At 36.9% G+C, this 21,368-nt stretch overlaps 1 protein-coding gene across 1 annotated transcript in view; it reads left to right on the forward strand.

Annotated features, from left to right (window-relative positions):
- Positions 1–3,643: 3,643 nt before the first annotated feature.
- The window catches only part of LOC102218228 (slit homolog 1 protein-like), a 59,761-nt gene continuing 42,036 nt past the window's right edge, over positions 3,644–21,368 (forward strand). The window contains exons 1-4 of the mRNA XM_023333140.1: positions 3,644–4,145; positions 14,517–14,588; positions 16,142–16,213; positions 16,324–16,395. Of these exons, the coding sequence (XP_023188908.1) occupies positions 3,949–4,145; positions 14,517–14,588; positions 16,142–16,213; positions 16,324–16,395 (413 nt within the window). The 5' untranslated portion in view covers positions 3,644–3,948. The remainder of the gene's footprint in view (positions 4,146–14,516; positions 14,589–16,141; positions 16,214–16,323; positions 16,396–21,368) is intronic.

Here is a 21,368-nt window from a genome sequence, read left to right on the forward strand (position 1 = left end):
CAGCGTTTTGTGAGTTTATGTAGATTTTCTGAATCGATTATATTTCTATTAGTGTGATTGTGATGTATTTCTTCATTTCTCCACTAGAGGACGTCGTCATATTGTTAGAAATAATAGAAACCCTCGAGTTCTTTTAACTATTGACTGAAATATGGAACCTTTTCAAATTCAGACATTTCCATGTTTTTTTCAGTAAGACTGGAGATCAATTTCAAAATGTCAAACTTTAAAACTCAAAAATGTCTTTTTTTTAGAGAAAATTTCTGATTTATTTTCTAGCTAATTTTTGACTCTGAATTCAGAATTTTCCATGTTTTTTTTCTAGAAAATTTCTGAGATTAATGTAAAGATTTCTAATTTGTTTTCTAGCAAATCTTCAACATGTCAAACTCAAAAACATCCCTTTTTATTAAGAAATTCTCTTGAAATTAGTTTCCAAATTTCAGTTTTTTCTAGCATATTTTTGACTTTTCAAACTGAAAGACTTTCTTATTTTCTCTACCGAGATTAACCAAAATTTTCTTTTCTTTTTTTAAGCAAATTTTAGATTTTTCAAATTGAGAAATTTCCATGATTTTTTCCTATAAAATTTCTGAAATTAATTTCAAAATATTCGTTTTTTGAATTCCTATGGTTTGACTTTTTAAAGAAATGTCCTTATTTTTATTTCTAGAAAATTTCTGAGATCAGTTAAGAAATTTCTGAGTTAATTTTTTTTAAACAAAATCTTCAACTTTTCAAACTAAAGAAAATTTATTGACAATCTAAAAATGTCTGTTTTTTGTGGAAATTTTTCTTTTTTCCTCTATCTACAATGGTCATTTAAAAGCATCTTTTCCAGACTTCCAGAAGTCATTTTGGATGTGTCTGCAGGAACCCGTCTCCCCAGACGTTCTCCCCAGTGGATCTGTTGATCCTTGACGAGCCATTTTTGCCCCAGAAACAACAGAGTCCCACCCCTGGAGATGTTGGTGTCTTTGCCCTTTGCTTTGTGGCCGATTATGGCCAAATGAGTCATTCTGTTCACAAAGGAAGCAGATGGGCTCTGGCTGTAGCCAATTTGTTTTTCCATAACTTCTGAGGCCTGCCTGGTTAAACGAACACAACATAGAAAGCCTTCAGGGCGGGAACAAGGAGAAACCATCACAAATAATCACGTGTATAAAAAACACCGTGCCACCCCGGTTGATAATGGTCAAGCTTTAAATCTGTGTTTTAGGTGCAACATTACTGCATTCACTCCACCACATCTCAGCTGTGAGATATTCGTCTTCAGTTTTTATTCTTTAGTATAAAAAAAATCTTGGTTTCTGTGAAGGTTTGAATTTCAAAGCTTTGTCAGTGGATTTGTAATAGACTTCTGAGTAAGATCTGTGGCAGCTGACGGCATTTCAGCTCCGCTGGAATCAACGGAAATGCTTTAATTAACCAAAGCTCTGAATTATGAAGAAAAACATGATCACAGTAAAACAATTTAAATGCAACGTTTCCCCCAGAAGACTTTCTAAGCCTGGTGGTTGTGGCAGTCAGTCATCCAGCAGCCAGCCATGTTTCTGAGTTACAAAATGTTTAAAGTTGACAGGAAATTTGAAAATATCACTTGATAATTATGTGTTATTGGAAGATTAATATCTGAACGCCAACTATAAAGACTTAAAAAATGCAAACATTAAACAAAAACTTAAATAAAACAGCAATGCTAAGCCTGGTGGGGACACAAGTAAAGTCTGGTGGCCCGCCAGGCTTAATACACTGGGTGAAACCCTGGAATGTAATGTTCAATAATAGTTCTAAAATTAGTTTGTTTTATTTCCTATTTCAGATTAAAATGTAATTATTTTTGGTTAAATTGGCTGTTAGTCTATTTTAATAATGATTTAAATTGGTTAAAAGATGCACAACAGAAGTGAGCAGGAACAGAGGAGGTGATTGTGCAAACATTAGCGTGGATGTGAATATTTAATGATTTTTTTGGGCGTGGTTATCAAGTCAACCTTTCAGACCTCTGAGGCCTTCTGGTTCTGCTCTGCTAAAACCAGAACCAGAACCAAACATGGGGAAGCAGCATTCAGTTTCTATGCACCGCAAATCTGGAACAAACTTTCAGAAAACTGAAAAACAGCCGAAACACTGACATCCTTTAAATCTAGACAAAACCGCCCTGTTTGGAGTTGCTTTTGAAACATAATCAATGACACATTGATCAACATTTATGATTTATAGTGACACCAAGATGTAATATTTAAATTGTTGAATTTTGTGTTTTTGTGATGTGAACCACTTTGAACTGCCTTGCTGCTGAAATGTGACACAAATAAATTTGATTGGCTGATTGAAGCCTGACAGCTACGGTAACCCTCCTTTCACTACCAAAACACAAAATCTTTCCAAGTAATTTTGGTCTAATTTCTACTGCAAATGTCTTATTTCACTTGAAATAAGTCAAACTGACTTACAAGTAACTTTTCAGCAGGATTCAGAAATGTGTTTTAAGTCAATAATTCATTAATTTGGATGAAAAAGTGCTAGTTCTATTGGCAGGTAAATTGACTTATGGGGAAAATGTGTTACTGTAAGTTAAATAATCTGCCAAGGGAAGTTGTATTTTTTCATCAATATTAAGGAATTATTGACTTAAAATTAGCCTCTATGTCTTGATAAAAGTTACTGTAAGTTAGTTTTGTCTTATTTCAAGTTTATGACAATATTTGCAGTAGAAACTAGGCCAAAAATACTTGGTAAGATTTCGTGTTTTTGCAGTGTTGGGCTGCAGCAGACTGTCACTGAAGGAGAGAATTTTTAGAAGTGCACTGATTTATCGGCCAATCGATTTCTTCAACTTTGGGAGATCGATGATCAGCCGATACACGTGAAGCCAATCTTTCCCCAGGAAAGGTCTAAAAATCAACAACTGTCGTCTTCTGCACGTTTGTAGTTAACAATCGTCACTCTACTGTTTCCAACTCAGCAACTTTCTTTTCAGACAAAAAAATCGGTATCGGCCAAAATCGGTATCAGCAAACAGGGATTTGCCAAAACACTGAAACCTGTGCAGACATTTTGTCTTATTTCAACTGTAATAAGATACTTGCATGAGAAATTGGTGAAAAATACCCGGTAAGACTTTGTGTTTTTTCAGTGTACTGGTCCAAACGTAAAGCAAAGTTTTACTGGTTAAATGCCGATAAGTTTATTTCATTGAGCGGAGCTTCCTCTGCTGTCTCATCTCTCCACCAAATCGCTGGTTCTTTTCCGTTTTCACGTCTTCCCCAGAGTTTCCCAGTCGGATACTTCAGAGCGATCACGACTTCTCATCGTGCCGTCGGAGCCCTGGGCTCTTTTCCTCCTCTGGGGAGGGGAGAAAAGAGGAAGAGGAGAGAGAGAGAGAGAGCTGGGGGAGTGGAGTGGACCGCTGCTGTCACTGCAGGCGGCTGCTGACACTGAATAGATGTGAGTTCATTCTGGGTGTGTGTGTGTGTGTAGGAGGAGTCTTGGTGCTGTTATTTGTAAAAGCCTTTGATAGATGATTACTCTGGGGTGTGTGAGATAGAGAGGGATTGAGGGAGTCCCCCCCACCCTTTTTCTTTTTTCTTTTCTAGTGGCTCACTGTTCACTGCACAATGACTCAATGAAAAGTGGAGGGGAGAGGCAAGTGCACTGTACAGCTGCAACACAGAGAGAGAGAGACACACAGGGGAGGAGAGGAAAAGAACCCAGTTGGAGGAGCTGGGGGACAAGTAGAAGAAGAAGATACACTTGTCCTTTTCCCCTCTCTTTATCTCTGTGAGATTCCTCTCTGGGTTCAAGTGGCGATTGTTCAGCTCCAGCTGAACTTCACCCACATCCTCCTGCTGCCCACTTTCACAAACAAGCAGAGAAGTGTTGGTGTGGCGACAGGAGGAGGGAATCGGGTCCAGATCAACCTGGAGAGCCGTGGAGGACAGCAGGATGCCAGCGAGGAGAAGAAAGGATGGAGCCGGGTCGGCGGCGGGTCTGTGGACGATGCTGGCGTGGGCGGTCCTGGTGGGTCCAGGAGGCGCTGAAGGGTGTCCGGCTCCCTGCAGCTGCCTGGGGAACACGGTGGACTGCCACGGCCGGGGAATCCACTCTGTCCCCAAAAACATTCCCAGAGCGACTGAGAGGCTGTGAGTTGTCACACAGAGACGTATTTTCTTCTTCTTCTGCTGGTTCTGACCACCAAATGATCTGATACAGACAGACAGGCGAGGGGAATCCTTCAAAGTGACGGCATGTTGCTGCTTTCACTTGAAGGGAAACAACCAGTTTACCTGGTTATGTTGCTGTTTACTCAACACCTCAGAGGTTGATTCCTAAATCTGGGATTTAACAGCTGCATGAATATTTGTGCTGCAGCGAACAATTATTCGGATGATTAATCAATTAATTGGAAAATCAGATAAAAAAAATTGACACATTCTTCAGATTTTTATTTTAGCCACTTAAAATGTTTTATTACACAATAATAAAATTTATTTTATTTCAAGTTTATTTGGTAGGGACAGATACACATCGACATGGACGAACTGAAGGAAACAGCAGTCCCATGTTTGCGTTATAGTGCAACAGCAACAGCCAGTTCGCAGCACTTGTCCCTAGATGGGCTTTTAAAAAGTACCAATAAAAATTAGTATATAAAACAGTCTAGTACATTAAACAATGCTACGGCTGCAATTAATTATTGTAGTAATTGATTATTCCATTGATTGTTCTGACGATTAATCTGCAGGTTTATTTATTATTCTGCAGGTTTTTCATTTAACCACTTAAACGTTTTTATACAATATTAGAAACATATTAAAATGCTTCGGCTGCAATTAACAGTTATTTTAGGAATTAATTATTCTGATGATTAATCAAATAATCAGATATAAAAAAAATACTTAGCTGTTCAGGAAAGTACTTTAAAACTTTCAACAGTAGTGCATGTGTTGGAATTAGTGCAATAACTTGCTAACAAGCCTGTGTGACTTAACTTCCTGGTTTTGCACATTAAAACATAACATTTTATCACTTTTACTTTAGCAACCTGTTTTTTTGCAGCCCGCCTACCTCAGAATAGATTAATTGTTTGCACACAATATTCTGTACTGTAAATGTTGAGTCTGAAGTCATTTTGCATTTCTGATGACTAAATATTGGTGCGTATTTCCAACCTCTGCACTGTTTCAATCTGCTGAAGTGGAACTCCTACTGCACTTTAAATGTAAACCCCAACTACACATAAACTCAAATCAATACATTTCTAATGGAAATATGTGTCACCAACATGTTGACCTTCTATTTTTATGTTTTATATTTGTAATTTCTGCAGAAAACAGCTGTTGGCTGTGGTTCTCTCGTGAAGTGTTTTCTCCAGAAGCCATGTTGGACGTGTTTGTATTTATACCTGGTGAGGTTATGTGTTTATTTCAGGTTCCAGAGTGCTTGTGTATGAATTATTGATGACTGCCAGGGGTGCTGGAGGAGATACATTATCCCGCCTCTCCTTTGGTTTACTGTAGCATGAAGGAGGTCTCTACTTTACGCCCGATAGCTTTACGATGTTGGATGGCGGCTTGGCGACAAGTCAAAGGTCTGAACCTTCAGCTCTAGTTTTCTACTGGAGTAAATGACAAAGAAGTGATGTTGTGAGTTTTAGAAACTTTCCTTCACGTCTGCAGACCTGGTGATATGTGTAAATAATGACTTCTGCTTCGTATGGAGTAATTGTCTAAATACATCAGAAGTTGTTTTTTAGTGTAATTCTGAAACTGCATGTTAAAGCTTGTGTTGTGATTTTATGCAGGAGTTTTGTTTTTTAGCTTTATCGTAACATTTCTGGAAGCTTGTTATTCGGAAACCTTTCCACATGAATGGATGCAAACACTGTAAAAACACAAAACCTTACCAAGTATTTTTGGTTTAGTTTCTAGTGCAAATATCTTGAAAAAAGAAAAAATCTAACATACAAGTAGGTTTTCATCAAGAAACAAGAGCTTGTTTTACGTAAATAATTTCTTAATATTAATGAAAAATGCTAGTTTACTGTCAGACTATTTGCTGTGTTATAAGTGAATTAATCTGCCAGAGGAACTTGCATTTTTTCATCAATATTAATGAATTATTGACTCAAAGGAAACTCATCTGTCTTCCTGAAAAGTTTCTTGTCAGATATTTTTTTCTTATTTCAGGTGAACGAGGATATTTGTACTAGAAACTAGAACAAAAATACTTGGTACGACTTTGTGTTTTTGCAGCGTTCACCAGTTGTGTACTAGGTAACCCTCTGCAGGAGAGAGGCTTTTAGATCACATTTGTGGTTACAAAAAATATATAAATTTTGCATTTATGATAAAAAAAAACCATTCTTTGTAAATATGTTGTACCCAGAACTCCTCAAGTGACATACTAGTTTTAACTTCACCCAGTTCAAATTCTGTAGAAATAACCCATTAAGCACCTTTTGCTACCTTTTTATTATCCTACATTGTATTGATGTTGAGTCAAACTGAGCTTTTCACATTATTGAAAGTATTTTTTTTTAGCTTTAAATGCATCATTTGCTACAAACAATCACGCGTAGACTAAAAGAATGCTGTTTTACTGCAATAAAATTTTGTTTTAAAAGAAAACATTAAATTATTTATATCTTTTAATGTATTTCTAATATTGTATAAAATAAATGAAAGATCTGCTGAACATGCACATTTTTCATCCGATAAATCATCAGAATAATCAATGACTGAAACAATCGTTTGTTGCTCTCTCTCTCAATATCTTTGTGACCTTTTGAACTGTTTCCTAGTCAGAGATTTAATTAGCTCGCCTTGCAGCAGAGAGAGACTCATTAAGCAGCTATTTGTTAAAAGTCTTGTCGCCCAGTGAGCATGTAAAGTGATCTGAGTGTGTGTGTCAGCTGGACTGGGGCAGAGAGTCGGCGGTGTGTGAGGTAGAGAGTGTGTGTGTGTGTGTGTGTGTGTTCAGTTACTCCAGTGCTGAATTCCCAGGGAACGCTGCTCGGTCAGAGCAATAACGGGGTCATTTATCAAGGTGACTGCGCCAGTCAAACTAAACACCCCTTCTTGTTGGATTGTCATAGCGATGCTGCAAAATGGGCTGAATGCCCTTTGGGCTCTGATGAGTCGGGTTAGTGTAGCAGAAAAAAGAGAGGAAAGAGGAAAGGGTGATGCAGACAGAAAGAGGAGAAATGTTTGAATGAGTGTATTAACGTGGCACTGAAGAGCCGATCTCTAAAACAATGACCAAAAGTACCTGACCAAAAGTAGTGCTTGATATAAACAAAAAATCAAAAGTGAATCTTTTTTTTACTGTTTTGTACTCCTTGAATTTTTCACATTTTATGTTACACTGCAAAAACACAAAGTCTTACCAAGTAATTTTGTCTAGATCCTGGTGCAAATAACTTGAAATAAGTTATAATTAACTTGAAATGTGACAAAACAAAGTTATAAGTAACTTTAAGCAAGGTATAGGAGCTTGTTTTAAGTCAATAATTTCTTCATATTGATGAAAAAGTGCTAGTTCCATTGGTAGATTATTTCACTTATAAGACGAGAAAAATGTCTTCTTATAAGTGAATAATCTGCCAGTGGAACTATTTATTTAAAACAAGCTCCTATATCTTACTGTAAAGCTACTTGAAGTTTAGTTTATTGTATTTCTAGTGTATCTCAAGTGAACTAAGATATTTACTATGAACTAGACACAAATACTTGGCAAAATTTTGTGTTTTTGCTGAGTAGAAAGTCTAAAAAACTGTATCAAATCTGAATCAAATTATTCAATGTCTTACACTAAACATGACAAAAATGATTTCTTGTTCTACATAAGAAATCTGCCAGTCAATTTTCATCAATATTAAGGAGTTATTGACTTAAATAAACTCATTTCTTTCTAAAAAGTTACTTCTAAGTTAGTTTTGTCTTATTTCAATACATTTGTATTAAAACGTTGACAGAAAATACTTGGTAAGATTTGGTGTTTTTGCAGTGTGCAACCTTTAACGGGATTGACAAACACAAAAACGGGCAAAAATGTAGTTGTGAATTGACCGTGGTACAAGTTTTCTTTTACAAATAAGTCGGAGAAAATGTGGCGTGCCGTCTTCTCTTGCCCCCTTTACACTGATGCCCCTCAGGAAAATCCAAAACAACCAATATCCTTCAGAAGTCCCATAAATAGCAAACAGAGACATAACTGTTTGTAATTTAATCTAAGTTTGCTGTTCTATGAATACCTCAGAGGTTTACTAGAGAACATTAGTGAAAAACAGCATCATAAAGACCAAGGAACACAACAGAGAAAGTAGTAGAGAAGTTTAAAGTAGAGTTAGGTTATAAAAACTTGTTTTATTTTATAACCTAGCTCTACTTTAAACCCAAAAAATCTGATTTTTTGTCAAACCAGTTTTTTTTTCTGCTGTGGTTGTTCACACTTCCAAATATATGCGACTTATAAGTTCTCCCGTGTGAACTTAAAACGAACTGAAAGTGTCCCGCATGCGCAGTAGAGGGCGCAATAACGTCACACAGAGAGAGAGAACGCGGTGTTTTGCCAACCGCCATAACAAAGAAGAAGAACGTGACGAAGAAGAAGTAGCGCTCAGGAAACATGTTTATATGCTATAATCGTAGCATATCTTACGTTTCTGAAGTTGTTGTCCGATCGGAGCCAGAAGATTAACAACTTAATCCTCATTATCGTCCGCCATGTTTGTTGTTTTCTTACCTACCGCGTGCGCGCATCAGGACGCAGAGTAGTGACGTTTGTCGAGTATCAATGACGTTCAGATTTGAAAAGATCACTTACGTATCGGCTATCCAAGCGGCCTGGGCCGCATTCAAAAACAATCCGATCTGTGTTGTTCAGACTGTCAGGAAAAGATCGGATACAAGAGGGGAAAAAATCGGAATTGGGTAACTTCAGGCTGCAGAGTGAAGGTACCCTGTCTGTGTTTCTCACCGTCCAAACACACACACACACACACACACACACACACACACACACACACACACACACACACACACACACACACACACACACACACACACCTCGTTTCTCAGTTTTATTACCGATCGCCGCTTTGTTCTCTGCTCATCTCTTCCAATCATTTCTCCGAGTCCCCTGCGGTCCGCGAGCGGGAAAGATGCCGCTAATGAAGTGTCATTAGATATGAGTGCGTGTATCGCTGCTAATATTAGTCGCATCCCCTGCTTTGCCACAGGGGAGAAATATGACGGATGAGACGAATGAGTCCGAAACAAAAAAGCAAACAGAAAAAAGGTTCTGAAAGTGGAGTGGGAATAAGGAGGAAGATGGTTTCCTCATGGGAAACAGGGGGAAAGATGGAGGAGGGTAATTGGTGTGGAGAGAGGTGAAAGAATGAAGGGATGATAATGGAAGGTGGGGGAAGTAAAAATCGGCAGTATAATAAAAATGAAGTTGCATTTTTATGTTTGCATTCAGCTGTTTACTGCAGTTATTAACTAATTTCCTGAACGGATTTTAGTTCCAAACCAGATCTGCTCAGATTTTTACTGAACCTTTTAATTTTTAAAGTGGTTTAAACTTTGATCACAAATAGATACAAGCCCAGACTTTGCAGAGCTGAGTGACTTAAAAGCTAGAGAGATCTCCATCTCTGTGAAAGATTATTCTGTTCTTATGTCAAATAAGAAAAGAAGAGACAAAACTGGGATATTTTTACCGACCTGACTGAACTTCAGCCATGTTTTAAAGAACTGGCCAAAATATGAGTACAGGTGAATAAAACAGGTACTATAAAATATCTATAATCTGCTTTTAAAAAATTGTGTTCGTATTATGTTAAAATATTTTTGTTCCGGTTCAATTATGCACTGTATTTGTTCGCTACGTAAAATCAAATTACAAAACACTGAAATTTGAGGTTGTAAAGTGAATCCTTCTGCAAGTAAAAACGCTGAAACAAACAGTATGATACTGGGTTATTAACTGGGTTTCCATTACAAATGTACGCTAAACTTTGTCAATATTCCGCTAATGTTGAAAAAATAAGGTAAAATTCCCAATTACAGTGTTTCAGTTAAATAGTAAATAAAGTTAAAATCACACATGATGAATGAGTTTGTTGACGTGATAAGTTATTGAAAAACATGCCGCGCCATCATACTCCATCTACTTCCTGTTGTATTTTCCTCGTGGTTTGCGTTGGTGGCAACATCTGGTTGTTGATCATATGATTCATGTGATGGAAGAAAAACTTGTTTTTTGTTTTTTTTCCAGTTTTATAAAATAAGTAAGTTTTGATATGGACAAAAGAAACTTCCTAGCGGCAAAACTTTTTATCGAAAAATGATAAACTGTTGTGCCCCCATTAAGCAAATTTGTTTTCGAAATATCAAATTTGAGCAATAATATAATCAATGGAAACAGAGCTATTGAGAGTCTGTGACAAGACTTGCACTGTAAAAACAGAATTTTAGCAAGTAATTTTGGTTTAGTTTCTAGTACAAATATCTTAGTTCCCTTAAAGTAAGACTAACTTACAAGCAACGTTTCAGCAAGATATAGGAGCTTGTTTTAAGTCAACAAATCCTTAATGATTAAACAAATATTCATTCCATTGGCAGATTTTTCCACTTTTTCCCATGTTGTAATAACTGAAATAATCTTTCAGTAGAACTAGAACTTTTTTATTAGCTCTAAGGAATTATTGACTCTAAATCAGCTCCTATATCTCGCTGAAAGTTACTTATGAGTTAGTTTTGCCTGTACTGAGATATTTTCCCTGCAAACTAGAACAAAAATACTTGGTAAGATTTGGTTTTTTGCAGTGCAAAAGTTGATTTTCATAGATGCTCTTCATCCAGTCTGACTGAAATTCAGCCAAGTTGCAAAGAAGAATTGGCCAAAATCTCAAACTACAGATGTGTAAAGATAGGTAAGAGATACTGCATGCAGATCACAGCTTTTTACATTTTATTTGTATTATATAGAATGTGTTTCTTCCAGTTTGGTTATGCACTACTTTGTTTGCTACATAAAATCTAATTACAAAACAGTAAAGTTTGAGGTTCTAAAATAAAAAAATATGAAAAACCTCTTCAAGGCTCTGCATAAACTAAAGTATAAACATTTTAAAATGATGATGCTGGGTTATTGTTGCAGAGTCTGAAGAAGAAAGATGAGTTTAATATAAAAACCAAAACAGATTGAGATTCAGGAGTCGTTCTGCTGGCTGTATTGTCCTCTCTGTTTGTTTTCTGTGGTTTTCTAGGAAACAGAACCTTCTTTACTCCGGGAGTCTGTATCCTGATATTGTATTGATCACTGCATTTTTCAGGGGCTCTGCTTGCAAGCAAGCAAATTAAAATTGCACACAGCAACTCGTTGGTATCCAGAAACAGTGGGGATGATTGCAAATTGCAAGTGAGGATAAGTAGCTCCCTGCTAATCCAGTATTAATGTTTAGCGTTTTTTTGTTGCATCGTTTCTCTCCAGCAGTCCAAAGGAAGTTGCGTTGGTCTGGTTGTCGTTTTCGTAAGCTGACCTCCTGCTGCTCTCCTTCCCTGTCAGATGTTACCGAGGAGCAAAGAGCGGAGCGGGCTAACCGCCAACTGAGGCGGCCGATTGTGTTTGCATGTGCGAGACGCGTTCTGCTTTAATGAGCTATTGTTTGGCCGAGTCGCCAATCAAGTGGAGTCTGTCGCTGAGCTGACCCCGTGACCCAGCCTTGCTGCACAGAAATCAATTAACCTCGCGTTATTGTTCCTCTCCTTCCTCCTCCTCACAGAAATTCAGCTACTGGGGACGATATGCAATTAGCAGAATGTGGTGTCTCTCTCTCGCTCTCTTTTCTTTCTTTCTTTTGTTCCTTCTTTCTGTCTTTCTTTCTTTCTTTCTCATAATGTAGACTACACTGACTGTATGCTGCGTTCCCTCTTGATTCTTGTTTTGCTTGTGCACTTTAATCGTCAGGGTAATTTCACACCCATCTAGGGAGTTATTCTGGACCCCCCACCATGCTGTTCACTCCCTCCTCTGCAGCCAATCCCCTGCTTCAGACATCTCTCCTCCAACTAAGCTCCCCATTTTTGGTATTTCAGACAAAAAAAAATCTTTTTCTTGCAACTAATAGCTTATTTAGACTTAATTGTAGCTGTGTGCAAATCTTTGTTGGTATTCTGGTAGAGTCAAAAAAATCTATTTAAATTGTGTTTCCATTAAATAAGAAATGAAATCAAAATCACACGTGAATAAGCTTGTTCATGCAAAAATCATGGCGGCGACGGATGTAAACAGTTAGCTAGCATCATCATCTATCAGCCATCAGAGGAGACGTCGGCGTTTTATTCAGGCGTTGGAGAGACAAACTTGTTGTACCTGGGATCCGTATGAGACTCTGAGATTTTACAGAAGAGCTTTCGATTCAACATGTTCGAATGACACAAAACTTTTTATGAACTGTGCGATGCTGTGAGAGCCCTGGTGGAGCCAGAGAAGAACAAAAACAAACCATCATCCTATTACCACTTCCTGCCGTCTTCTTTGGTGTTTCTGTCAGTAGCAACATCCGGCTGTTCATCATGTGACTTGTGTGATGCAGAAAAAAAGTGTTTCTACTGGAGTTTGAGAAATAAATCTGATAAAACCTGTCAAACAATGTGATTTATTGTTGTGTGACTGCCGCGTTTCCATTAAACAAATATATTTTTGTAATTTTAATTTGTGCAGTTCTGTGATTAAAGGAACCAGAGCTAGATTGGAATGATAAATAAGGTAGATATTTATAGTTGTGTCAAGATGCTAATGCTCTGGTCTGATTTGTTGGTTTGTTTCCTTGCTGGAATATGTCTTTTTAATGAGCAATATGTGTATTTTGATTTTATTGTAGCACTAGTGTTGAACTAGTTTTTTTGTGTGTTTAATTGTAGTAGCAGCTTCGTTTAGCGCACCATTTCTTTCCTTCTTTCTTTCTTTCACTCTCTCCTTTTTTCTTTCTTTCTTCAACCTACCCAACTTGAATTATTTCCCTTCTACTTTTCATTCAGAGGGACATTTTGTAGATTTTCTTCTTAAATTATGGCGAGAGAAAAATGTAATGTAAAACACAAAATCTTACCAAGTATTTTTGTTCTAATTTCTAATGGAAATATCTTAACACACTGGAAATAACACAAAACTAACTTACAAGTAACTTTTCAGCAAGATATAGGGACTTGTTTTATGAAAATAATTTCTTAATATTGACAACAAAAAGAAACCTACTTGTTCCATTGGCAGATTATTGTTATAAGTGAAATAATCTGCCAATGTAACCAATACTTTTTTATTCAATATTAAGAAATTATTGACTTAAAACAAGCTCATATTTCTTGTTGAAAAGTTAATTGTAAGTTAGTTTTGTCTTATTTCAAGTGAACTAAGATATTTCCATTAGAAACTTGACCAAAATTACTTGGTAAGATTTTATGTTTTTGCAGTGTGATTAAAATCTCAATCTGAGGCCAGTTTAATGAAACCTCCAGATAATTAACTGAGGTCTCTGTATTTCCTCTGCAGGTGTTTTCTTTATATTTTTGTTCCTATTTCTCTCAGTCTCATATAAATGGTGAACAGGACAAGGTCAGACGGCTCCAGTAGGACAGAAACACGACACTCCGCAGTATAAACACATTGCGCTCATTTTACTCACCTACCAGAGGAGCTTGTGGGAAAAGTGACATCATCAGTCGGTCCAAATAATGAGGCCGCAAGCAGCATCTGTAATTACGCCAACAAGTAGCAAATGTTCAGGATTTATAAACCAACTACAAAACAAAATCAATGTAATTTAAATTGGAGGTACAGATTGCTGTAGAAAACTGGGCAAGACATAATCAGGCCAATTACTTAACCCTGGAAGATCCAGACATAGAAAAACACGAACAAAAATAAAAAGGTTCAACTTTTTACATGGTTTTGTAGGAGTACTGGACATTAAAATATATTTTCAGATTTCTTTTGTAAGGTTTTATGAAAATGTCTTAATGTTTAATGTAATAGAAAATATATTATGTTTTGCATATTTGCACGTTTTTCACCATGTATATATTTTAGGCAGTGCAATGATTAGCCAGAACAATTTGAAAATATTTTACTTTCATTCTTCAATATTAATCTGGTTCAATGAATCACAGAAATCTTGCTAAGCCAAACCTTTTCCTTTGGACTCTGCGGGAGGGACTTATATGCAGCTTTCTGAGATTGAACAACATTGTTCAATTTCTAGGTTTGTGTGAAAAAATCAGAACATTTGCACTTTTTTATTGTTTGAAATAGAAATATTGTAACATGACAACACTGGATCTTAGAGTGAAGGCTTCAAAAATATGATCTCCAAACCATTATATTACAAATGTTTCACACAATTTGTCCATTTTTAAAATGCACATTTGGATAATGCTTTTGTATTAATGTGGGTTTTTTTCTCGCAGTTGTTAAAAGATTCTGTTGTCTTTTGTTTTATTTTTCAGCGATCTGAACGAGAACAACCTGACGGTCATAACCAAGACAGATTTCTCTGGTCTTAAACACCTCAGAGTTCTGTAAGTACCACTGACTTTTCTCATATTGAATCAGTATTGATACATAATACATCTGATAGAATCTTCAATCCAGAATCGCAAAGCATTCTGGCAGATTTAGGCAGAGGAAGGGCCTTCAACCTCTCACAACTAGCTGAGCAAAGTTGGTGGAGTCAACTACCGTAACTCACTCACTCACTTATTGGTTACCTAGCAACTCATTCTTTGGTTACCTAGCAATGACTTGTTGAGTAACTGGCGCAGCAGCAGTTTCAGTTTTTGCCAATGTGCCTCATAACTGCTTAAAAATAAGAAAAATATTTTGTGGAGTGAAAACTGTGGTTAAAACAATAAATGTCATGCAGTATTTCAGATATTTAAAACAAAAAACGAAACAATATCGATATCGATTGATATTAAACACTTATATCATGGTACGTTTTTCAGCCATATTGTCCAGCCCTATGCACTATGTAACACTCTCAGTAAATATGCCCTAACTTTAAGCAGTCCCCTGGATTTAAGCTCAGTGTGAACAGGGTGTCTGAAAATATCTGAGAAATTCTTTCCCACATGTCTTCAGTAGCATTAGGTCAAGTAGGGATATGAGGGAACACACACATTTCTTTACCCTCGAAAGCCGGAGGGCATGGAAAAATGTTCAGGCTCTGTGGTGACACATGAGCCAACTAGAGGTGCTTGTTTAGTGTCACTGTCAGCCAGATTTAAAACACAGAGTACAAACTTATCCATTACCTTTCAGCTTGAAAACATTGTGGCCTGTGGGAAAACTGGTGTTTCCTGTGCTAACCTGGGGATCAGAGCTCTGTCAAATGTTAGTGATGGACGTGGAGTTAACAGCAGGACAAACGGCGTCTCCAGAGACCTGTTTGGAAAAGATTAACAAGCTTTTGGAATCCTGGGACTTGTAACTCTTAGAAGGGTGTAGCGTGTTTCACCAGTGGTGAGCAGAACAGAGACCATTAAAAACATTTCTCTATAACATACAACGTATCATTGATAGGTAGGGAAGGTATGAGCGTATTTTGCAACCAGCTAGATTAAGAAAATGTTAAAAATGTTTAGTGTCCGTATTCACCCAAAAGAGTAATCAGAAAAAAGACAAATTTATCAAAACCCTTCTACAATAAACCAGAAATACTACTTATCTCTGAAATAACCATAAACTGGGGAAAGATTATTAACACACTTTATTATTTAAGCTATAAATAAAGTTTTACTTCTGATTATTGATGTATCTGAATCACTAGCGGAATAAGTCAGCGTCGGGCCGGGGATTAATTCTGTCAAATTAAAAATGGATCCTTTTATACATACAGTGTTTGCTTTTAATTGAATCCCTTATAATGACAAATGTTGGATTGAATGAACATCAACAAATTTGTTCATATTTTTACCTATGTTAATTTATTTTTTTATTTGTTTTATTTTTGTACAAGACAAACACTAGTTGTAAAATGTATGATGGAGTGATATGGTGCAATGTATTCAGAAGAGTTCAACCTTCCAGGATTAGTTAGTTTTATTTTCTTATTCATGTTTTCTTTTCTCAGTCACCTGATGGAGAACAAGATCAGTAGCATTGAAAGAGGAGCCTTTGATGAGCTGAAGGAGCTGGAAAGACTGTGAGAGCACAGAACATTTTAAAAACAATCTGACTCCTAAGTTCCTCTTGAAGACAGTAATTCCATTTATGTCTTACTTATTTCAGTTTTATGTCTCCTTGTTCCTTCAGGCGTCTTAACAGAAATCGTCTCAGCCAGCTTCCAGAGCTGCTCTTTCAGAAGAACGAAGCTCTGTCTCGACTGTGAGTACAGACTCCTGTCTTTATGCTACACTTATTGGAAACAAACACTGTAACAATTTATACAAAACAAGAAATGACAAGACTAATTATTGATCAATTATATAGGAATGAATGACCAAACCAAATAAATACCTTAAGTTCTTTCTCGACCATTTCTGGAGCAAATGAAGAACGTGCAAATAATTTAAAATGTTTTAAAGCTCTGCTCTGAAGCAACTGTTTGATAGCATAGAGTTACGATCAGAGGTGGGTTGAGTAGCCAAAAATTGTGCTCAAGTAAGAGTAGCACTACTTCAACATATTTTACTCGGGTAAAAGTAAAAAGTAGCCATCCAAGAAATTACTCAAGTAAGAGTAAAAAAGTATTTGATAAAAAGTTTACTCAAGTAGTGAGTAACTGATCAAATTATCAATCATTTAATATTTAAAAATTACATAATCAGATGGACCAAAATATGAATTTACGTGGAAATGTTGATATTTTAAGGACCAAAATGACGATAATTTATATAAATAACAAAATCAGGCAAAAGAAAAGTTTCAAAATCAGTTTCTTTCAATAAAAAACTTACGAAACTAACAAAAACTGCAGCTGTGTGTCTGTGTCTCATGAATCTCTGGTTAAAACGTTTGTTTTTCATTCAGTGGGTAGAAAATCCAGAAATTTTACTCAAGTAAGAATAGAGATACTTCATAATAAAATTATTCAAGTAAAAGTAAAAAGTACAGCGTAGTAAAAATACAACTGAAAATATTTTTTTTCAGAAGCGTCACTCAAATAAATGTAATTGAGTAAATGTAACTAGTTACTACCAAACTGCTGAGGACACCTCTGGGTTAGACCTTCTTTTGATGTTGTAGTTTTCCCACCATCCAGCAAAGGGCGCCGTTGATCATCTTTAAGCCGTTGATGCAGAAACAAAGATGGTGCTAGTCTAGCGCCAGAGGAAGAAATGGCTCATGATCTGTTACCAACAACAAAAGAGAAATCCTACAAGCAATAAAATCTGACGCCACTCCATTTTTGTTTACATGTGATGAAGAAGAAAGTTGCGCTCAGCGTCTTCTTCAAAGGTTTTTCCATCATTTCCTTCAGTGTTTCTTAATGCAGCGCCACCACAGGCGAGGAGGGGAACAGATTTTTCAAAGGGTTTGATTTGTTTGACACAGTTCAGTGTGAAAGCGAAACGCAGCACCTGAAAATGTAACAAATGTTGCAGTTTTGGTCCCAAATCGAATCGAGTCTATTGGACTATAAGGTGTGAAAACAGCCTAAAGCACTATCAGATATTATTTCACATCAGTGCGTGATGTGGAGGTCTGTTTGAGGTCAGTGAGGACGGCTTCTCCCCCGACACAATTAAGGATTCATGTTCTGTTCCACCCAGTCCTGGACTGAATTGTGTCTACAATCTAGTCTTTATGTCAAATAAATTTAAAGTTTTAGATTTTGAACCTAAATGTGAGTTTGTGAAAGATAAACTTACAGCAGTAAGTTGTGTTAACTTTTTATTAATTTTGTCAAACCTCCAAGAGTTTAATAAACTAGAGTTTTAGGTTAGCACTTAAAAAACTGAAAGAAGAAACAGACAGGAGTGGGAACTATTTCCCAGAATGCTTAGCGGCTTGTTTCTGTATCCTGAGATGGAAGAGCGTTACATTGATCTGACTTTTGTGTTTTAAGGCAAAAGTTTATTTTAAAGCCTGAGGAAAATGTCCTGTTCACACTAAATGTTTCTGAGCTGAATTCATTGGGATGTTTAATAAAATTCACTATCAAATCAGAAATTTTGTTTGTGCAATTTGAAACAAGAATTTAAATTGTTCTAAAGTAAAATAAGTTGTTATTTTAACTTGATATTGTGAGTAAAATAATAGAGAAATAACTTGTCTCTTGTTGTTAAATCAGATTCATGAATTTGAATTTCTGAGTTTTCTTGTCGACTTAAATTTCATCTACAAGGCAGCAGGTGGACTTTCATTTCAAATTAAACCACCTTCAAATGTTTTACAGTGTAGTGAGATCCGAAGTCACTTTCTGAATCGTCTGGAGATAATAGCATCACTCAGGCATTCAGCTGCACATCCTTTAAACTTTATTAGGTGACTGGAAAGCTGCTGGAGCCACCGGAACATGGCTTATACTGGTAGCTATACAAGGGATTTGTAAAAATATTCAGCTCTTCGGTTTCTAATGTCATAATTAACTGAAATATCCAACATGTTGGATATAAATATATTTCATTTTGTGAGTGAAACTCCTTCATGCTCTTCCCTGGGTTTCAGCAGAGAAATAAATAGCACAGATCTCACAGCAGTTATAGAAATGATGGACATGACAGGTGAGAAGTAACAGAAAAAGTGTGACTGTCTCGCTCTGTGGAAGAGATTGCGTGTTCTTCCTGATTTTCTTTTTTCTTCACCGTTTTTGTTTTGACAATTTCACTTTGTGGCTTCCAGCAGCGACAGCAGAAATGGAGCTGGCGCGTTCGATCAGTCAGCACACGCTCGCTCGCATAAAGCGACATGCTCACAGTTTAGAGCCATTAGCACTACCTCCAGCAGAAGTGATTTCTTTTCCTCCCGCTGTGTTGATGGACTCTATAAAAGCTGATGTCCCTGGGAAACACACAAACACACTCAAACGTGTGTGTGTGTGTGTGTGCTGCTTTATGTTTGAGCTCTTCAAAAAACCGCCTTCTGTCCTCTTTTTACAGATATTTTAGTTTCTGCTTCTTTCTTGTGCAACTTCCAGTTTTAATACTAGCGTAATTCAAATCTATACCTCTGGTCCACGAGTCAAACTCAAGGCCCGGGGGCCAAATCCGGCCCGCCTTAGCTTTTCATAAGGCCCTATACACTCTCAAGGTACATGTAATAAGAACCTTCAAAAAAAACAGATATTTTTTTATTATTCAAATCAAAGTGTATTTTATCGACACTGTCAAGTTTAATCAGCAGATCCAACACTTTTGAATGTATTCACCATCTCCACCCAACTGGCACGCACCTCGCAAAGAATCAAGCGCACCCATCCCTTTCACTGCTCAAACTCAGCAGCCAAATCTGTAAGGCAACCTGAGCTCACCTGACGACCTCTCTTCAGACAAAGAACCTCAACTTAAAGCTTCTTCCACGGGTAGAAAATAGACATTATTCACAGTTTACATAATTCAGACTGAATTCAGGAGACCAAATTAGGTTTATTGTTTGATGCAATGTTTCTTATTTGTTTGGAAACAGATTAGTTGCACTGTTTGGAATATAGTTTATTTATTCATTCACTGTTAACTTATAGATACATTGTTAAATAATTACTTGAGAAATCACAGTTAAAATGAACTCATTGTTAACTGTAATTAATATTTCTTTTGTCTGTAGGTTTTTAACCTATTCATGTGACCAAATGTTGCTTGTTCATAAGCTGCCGATGAAATTCATCTAAAGCAGGGGTGCCCACACCCCTGCTGGTGGGCCAGCAGGAGTGGCCGGCATCCTGCATGTTTTAGTTTTCTCCCTGTTAACGCACCTGGATCCAATGACGGCTCGTTAGAAGGCCTAAAAAGAACACTGACATGCTGAAAAGGTTGTTACCACCAGCAGGGAGAGGATGAAAACATGCAGGATGCCGGCCCTCGAGGACCGGCTGGGCAAAGAAAGGGAAAGCTGAATAAAATATGTCACTGAGATGAGTTGTTCCTGTGTCTCTTTGGAGGAAGAAAGACTTTTTCAAGTTTGGGCAAAAGCTGAGGTGAACAAAAAACTTGACAAATTGTTAAATTACATCCCTTTGAAAAGATGTTCCATATTATTTATTTTAATTTTCATCTGGGTTTCTACTGCTTTTAAAAGCAGACCAAGCACTTAAAAAAACTATCCAGGAAACCTTTTATTAACTACTTTAACTCTTCGAAAACAATTACACCAGACTAAATATAAGTATTATGTTTTTTTAAATGATTTTTTCAGGTTTTTTGTTTGTTTTTTGTATTATTTCTGTTTGGGATATGGATTGGTCGTAAGCTGATGTTTCACTCTAATGACTTGAATTGGGTAAATATCACTTGTATCAGTTAAACTACATGTCAAAATCTGTAAATAAAAACTAAACAAAGCAAAAAAAAAATATTTGGCAATAAGTAAATTTTGCTTTGGTGTCTGGAAAATGAGCCGTTTCAAAATAATTCCAAATGTCACGACAAATCAGACTGAGCTGCCCTCATCTAGCAACCCCAGCCCGTTACCTAGCGACAAAACCCAAGCTCTGCTTGGATCAGTCTGCTGGTTTTACGCGCTCTACAATGGCTGCTGGAAAAGACAAGTGATTTGTTGTTAACTATTTAGAAATTGCTTGTCGCAGTCTTGTTGGTTGTGCAGGAGGATCTACTTGTGCTTTTCAAAGACGTAAAGTTGGATAATTGCACATTTGTTTGCAGCCATTGAGTTCGGGGCGTTGCCTGCCGCAGATTATTTGGATTCAAAGAAGACGACGTCATAAAACAGCTCATTCTGAAAGAACTGAGAGGACTAAAATCTCATTATCTAAGAATGACTTTTGTGTAAAATATGTAATGAAAATGTTTTGTATAGCGGGTAGGCCTATCATAACTTGTTCAAGTAAGCATAACAGGTCACCTTTAAACATGGGGAAAATAAAACCTCACATTCTTCCATCCCAGTACTGATGCAACACTCAAAATGGGAGCACTGGCACTTCAACGACGACATGAAGGGCTTAATGATCCACCAGAATCACCTTATTTCTTCAACCTTAGCTCCGCAATACAAATGGGTTTCAACTTGTTTTTATTAGGTGTTTCTTTCTTGAATTTATAAGATTCAAGCTCTGGATCCTTAAATGTAGTTGGTCTGGTGGAAACCCAGCTAGACCCTGCCCTTCTTGAGAGCTGGTGGTCCTGAAGCACCTTGCCTGGTGTTAATTTTGAAAAACAGAAAATTGGCTCCAATTTAAG

Source organism: Xiphophorus maculatus, chromosome 5 (assembly GCF_002775205.1).
Source record: "Xiphophorus maculatus strain JP 163 A chromosome 5, X_maculatus-5.0-male, whole genome shotgun sequence".
Taxonomy (NCBI): domain Eukaryota; kingdom Metazoa; phylum Chordata; class Actinopteri; order Cyprinodontiformes; family Poeciliidae; genus Xiphophorus; species Xiphophorus maculatus.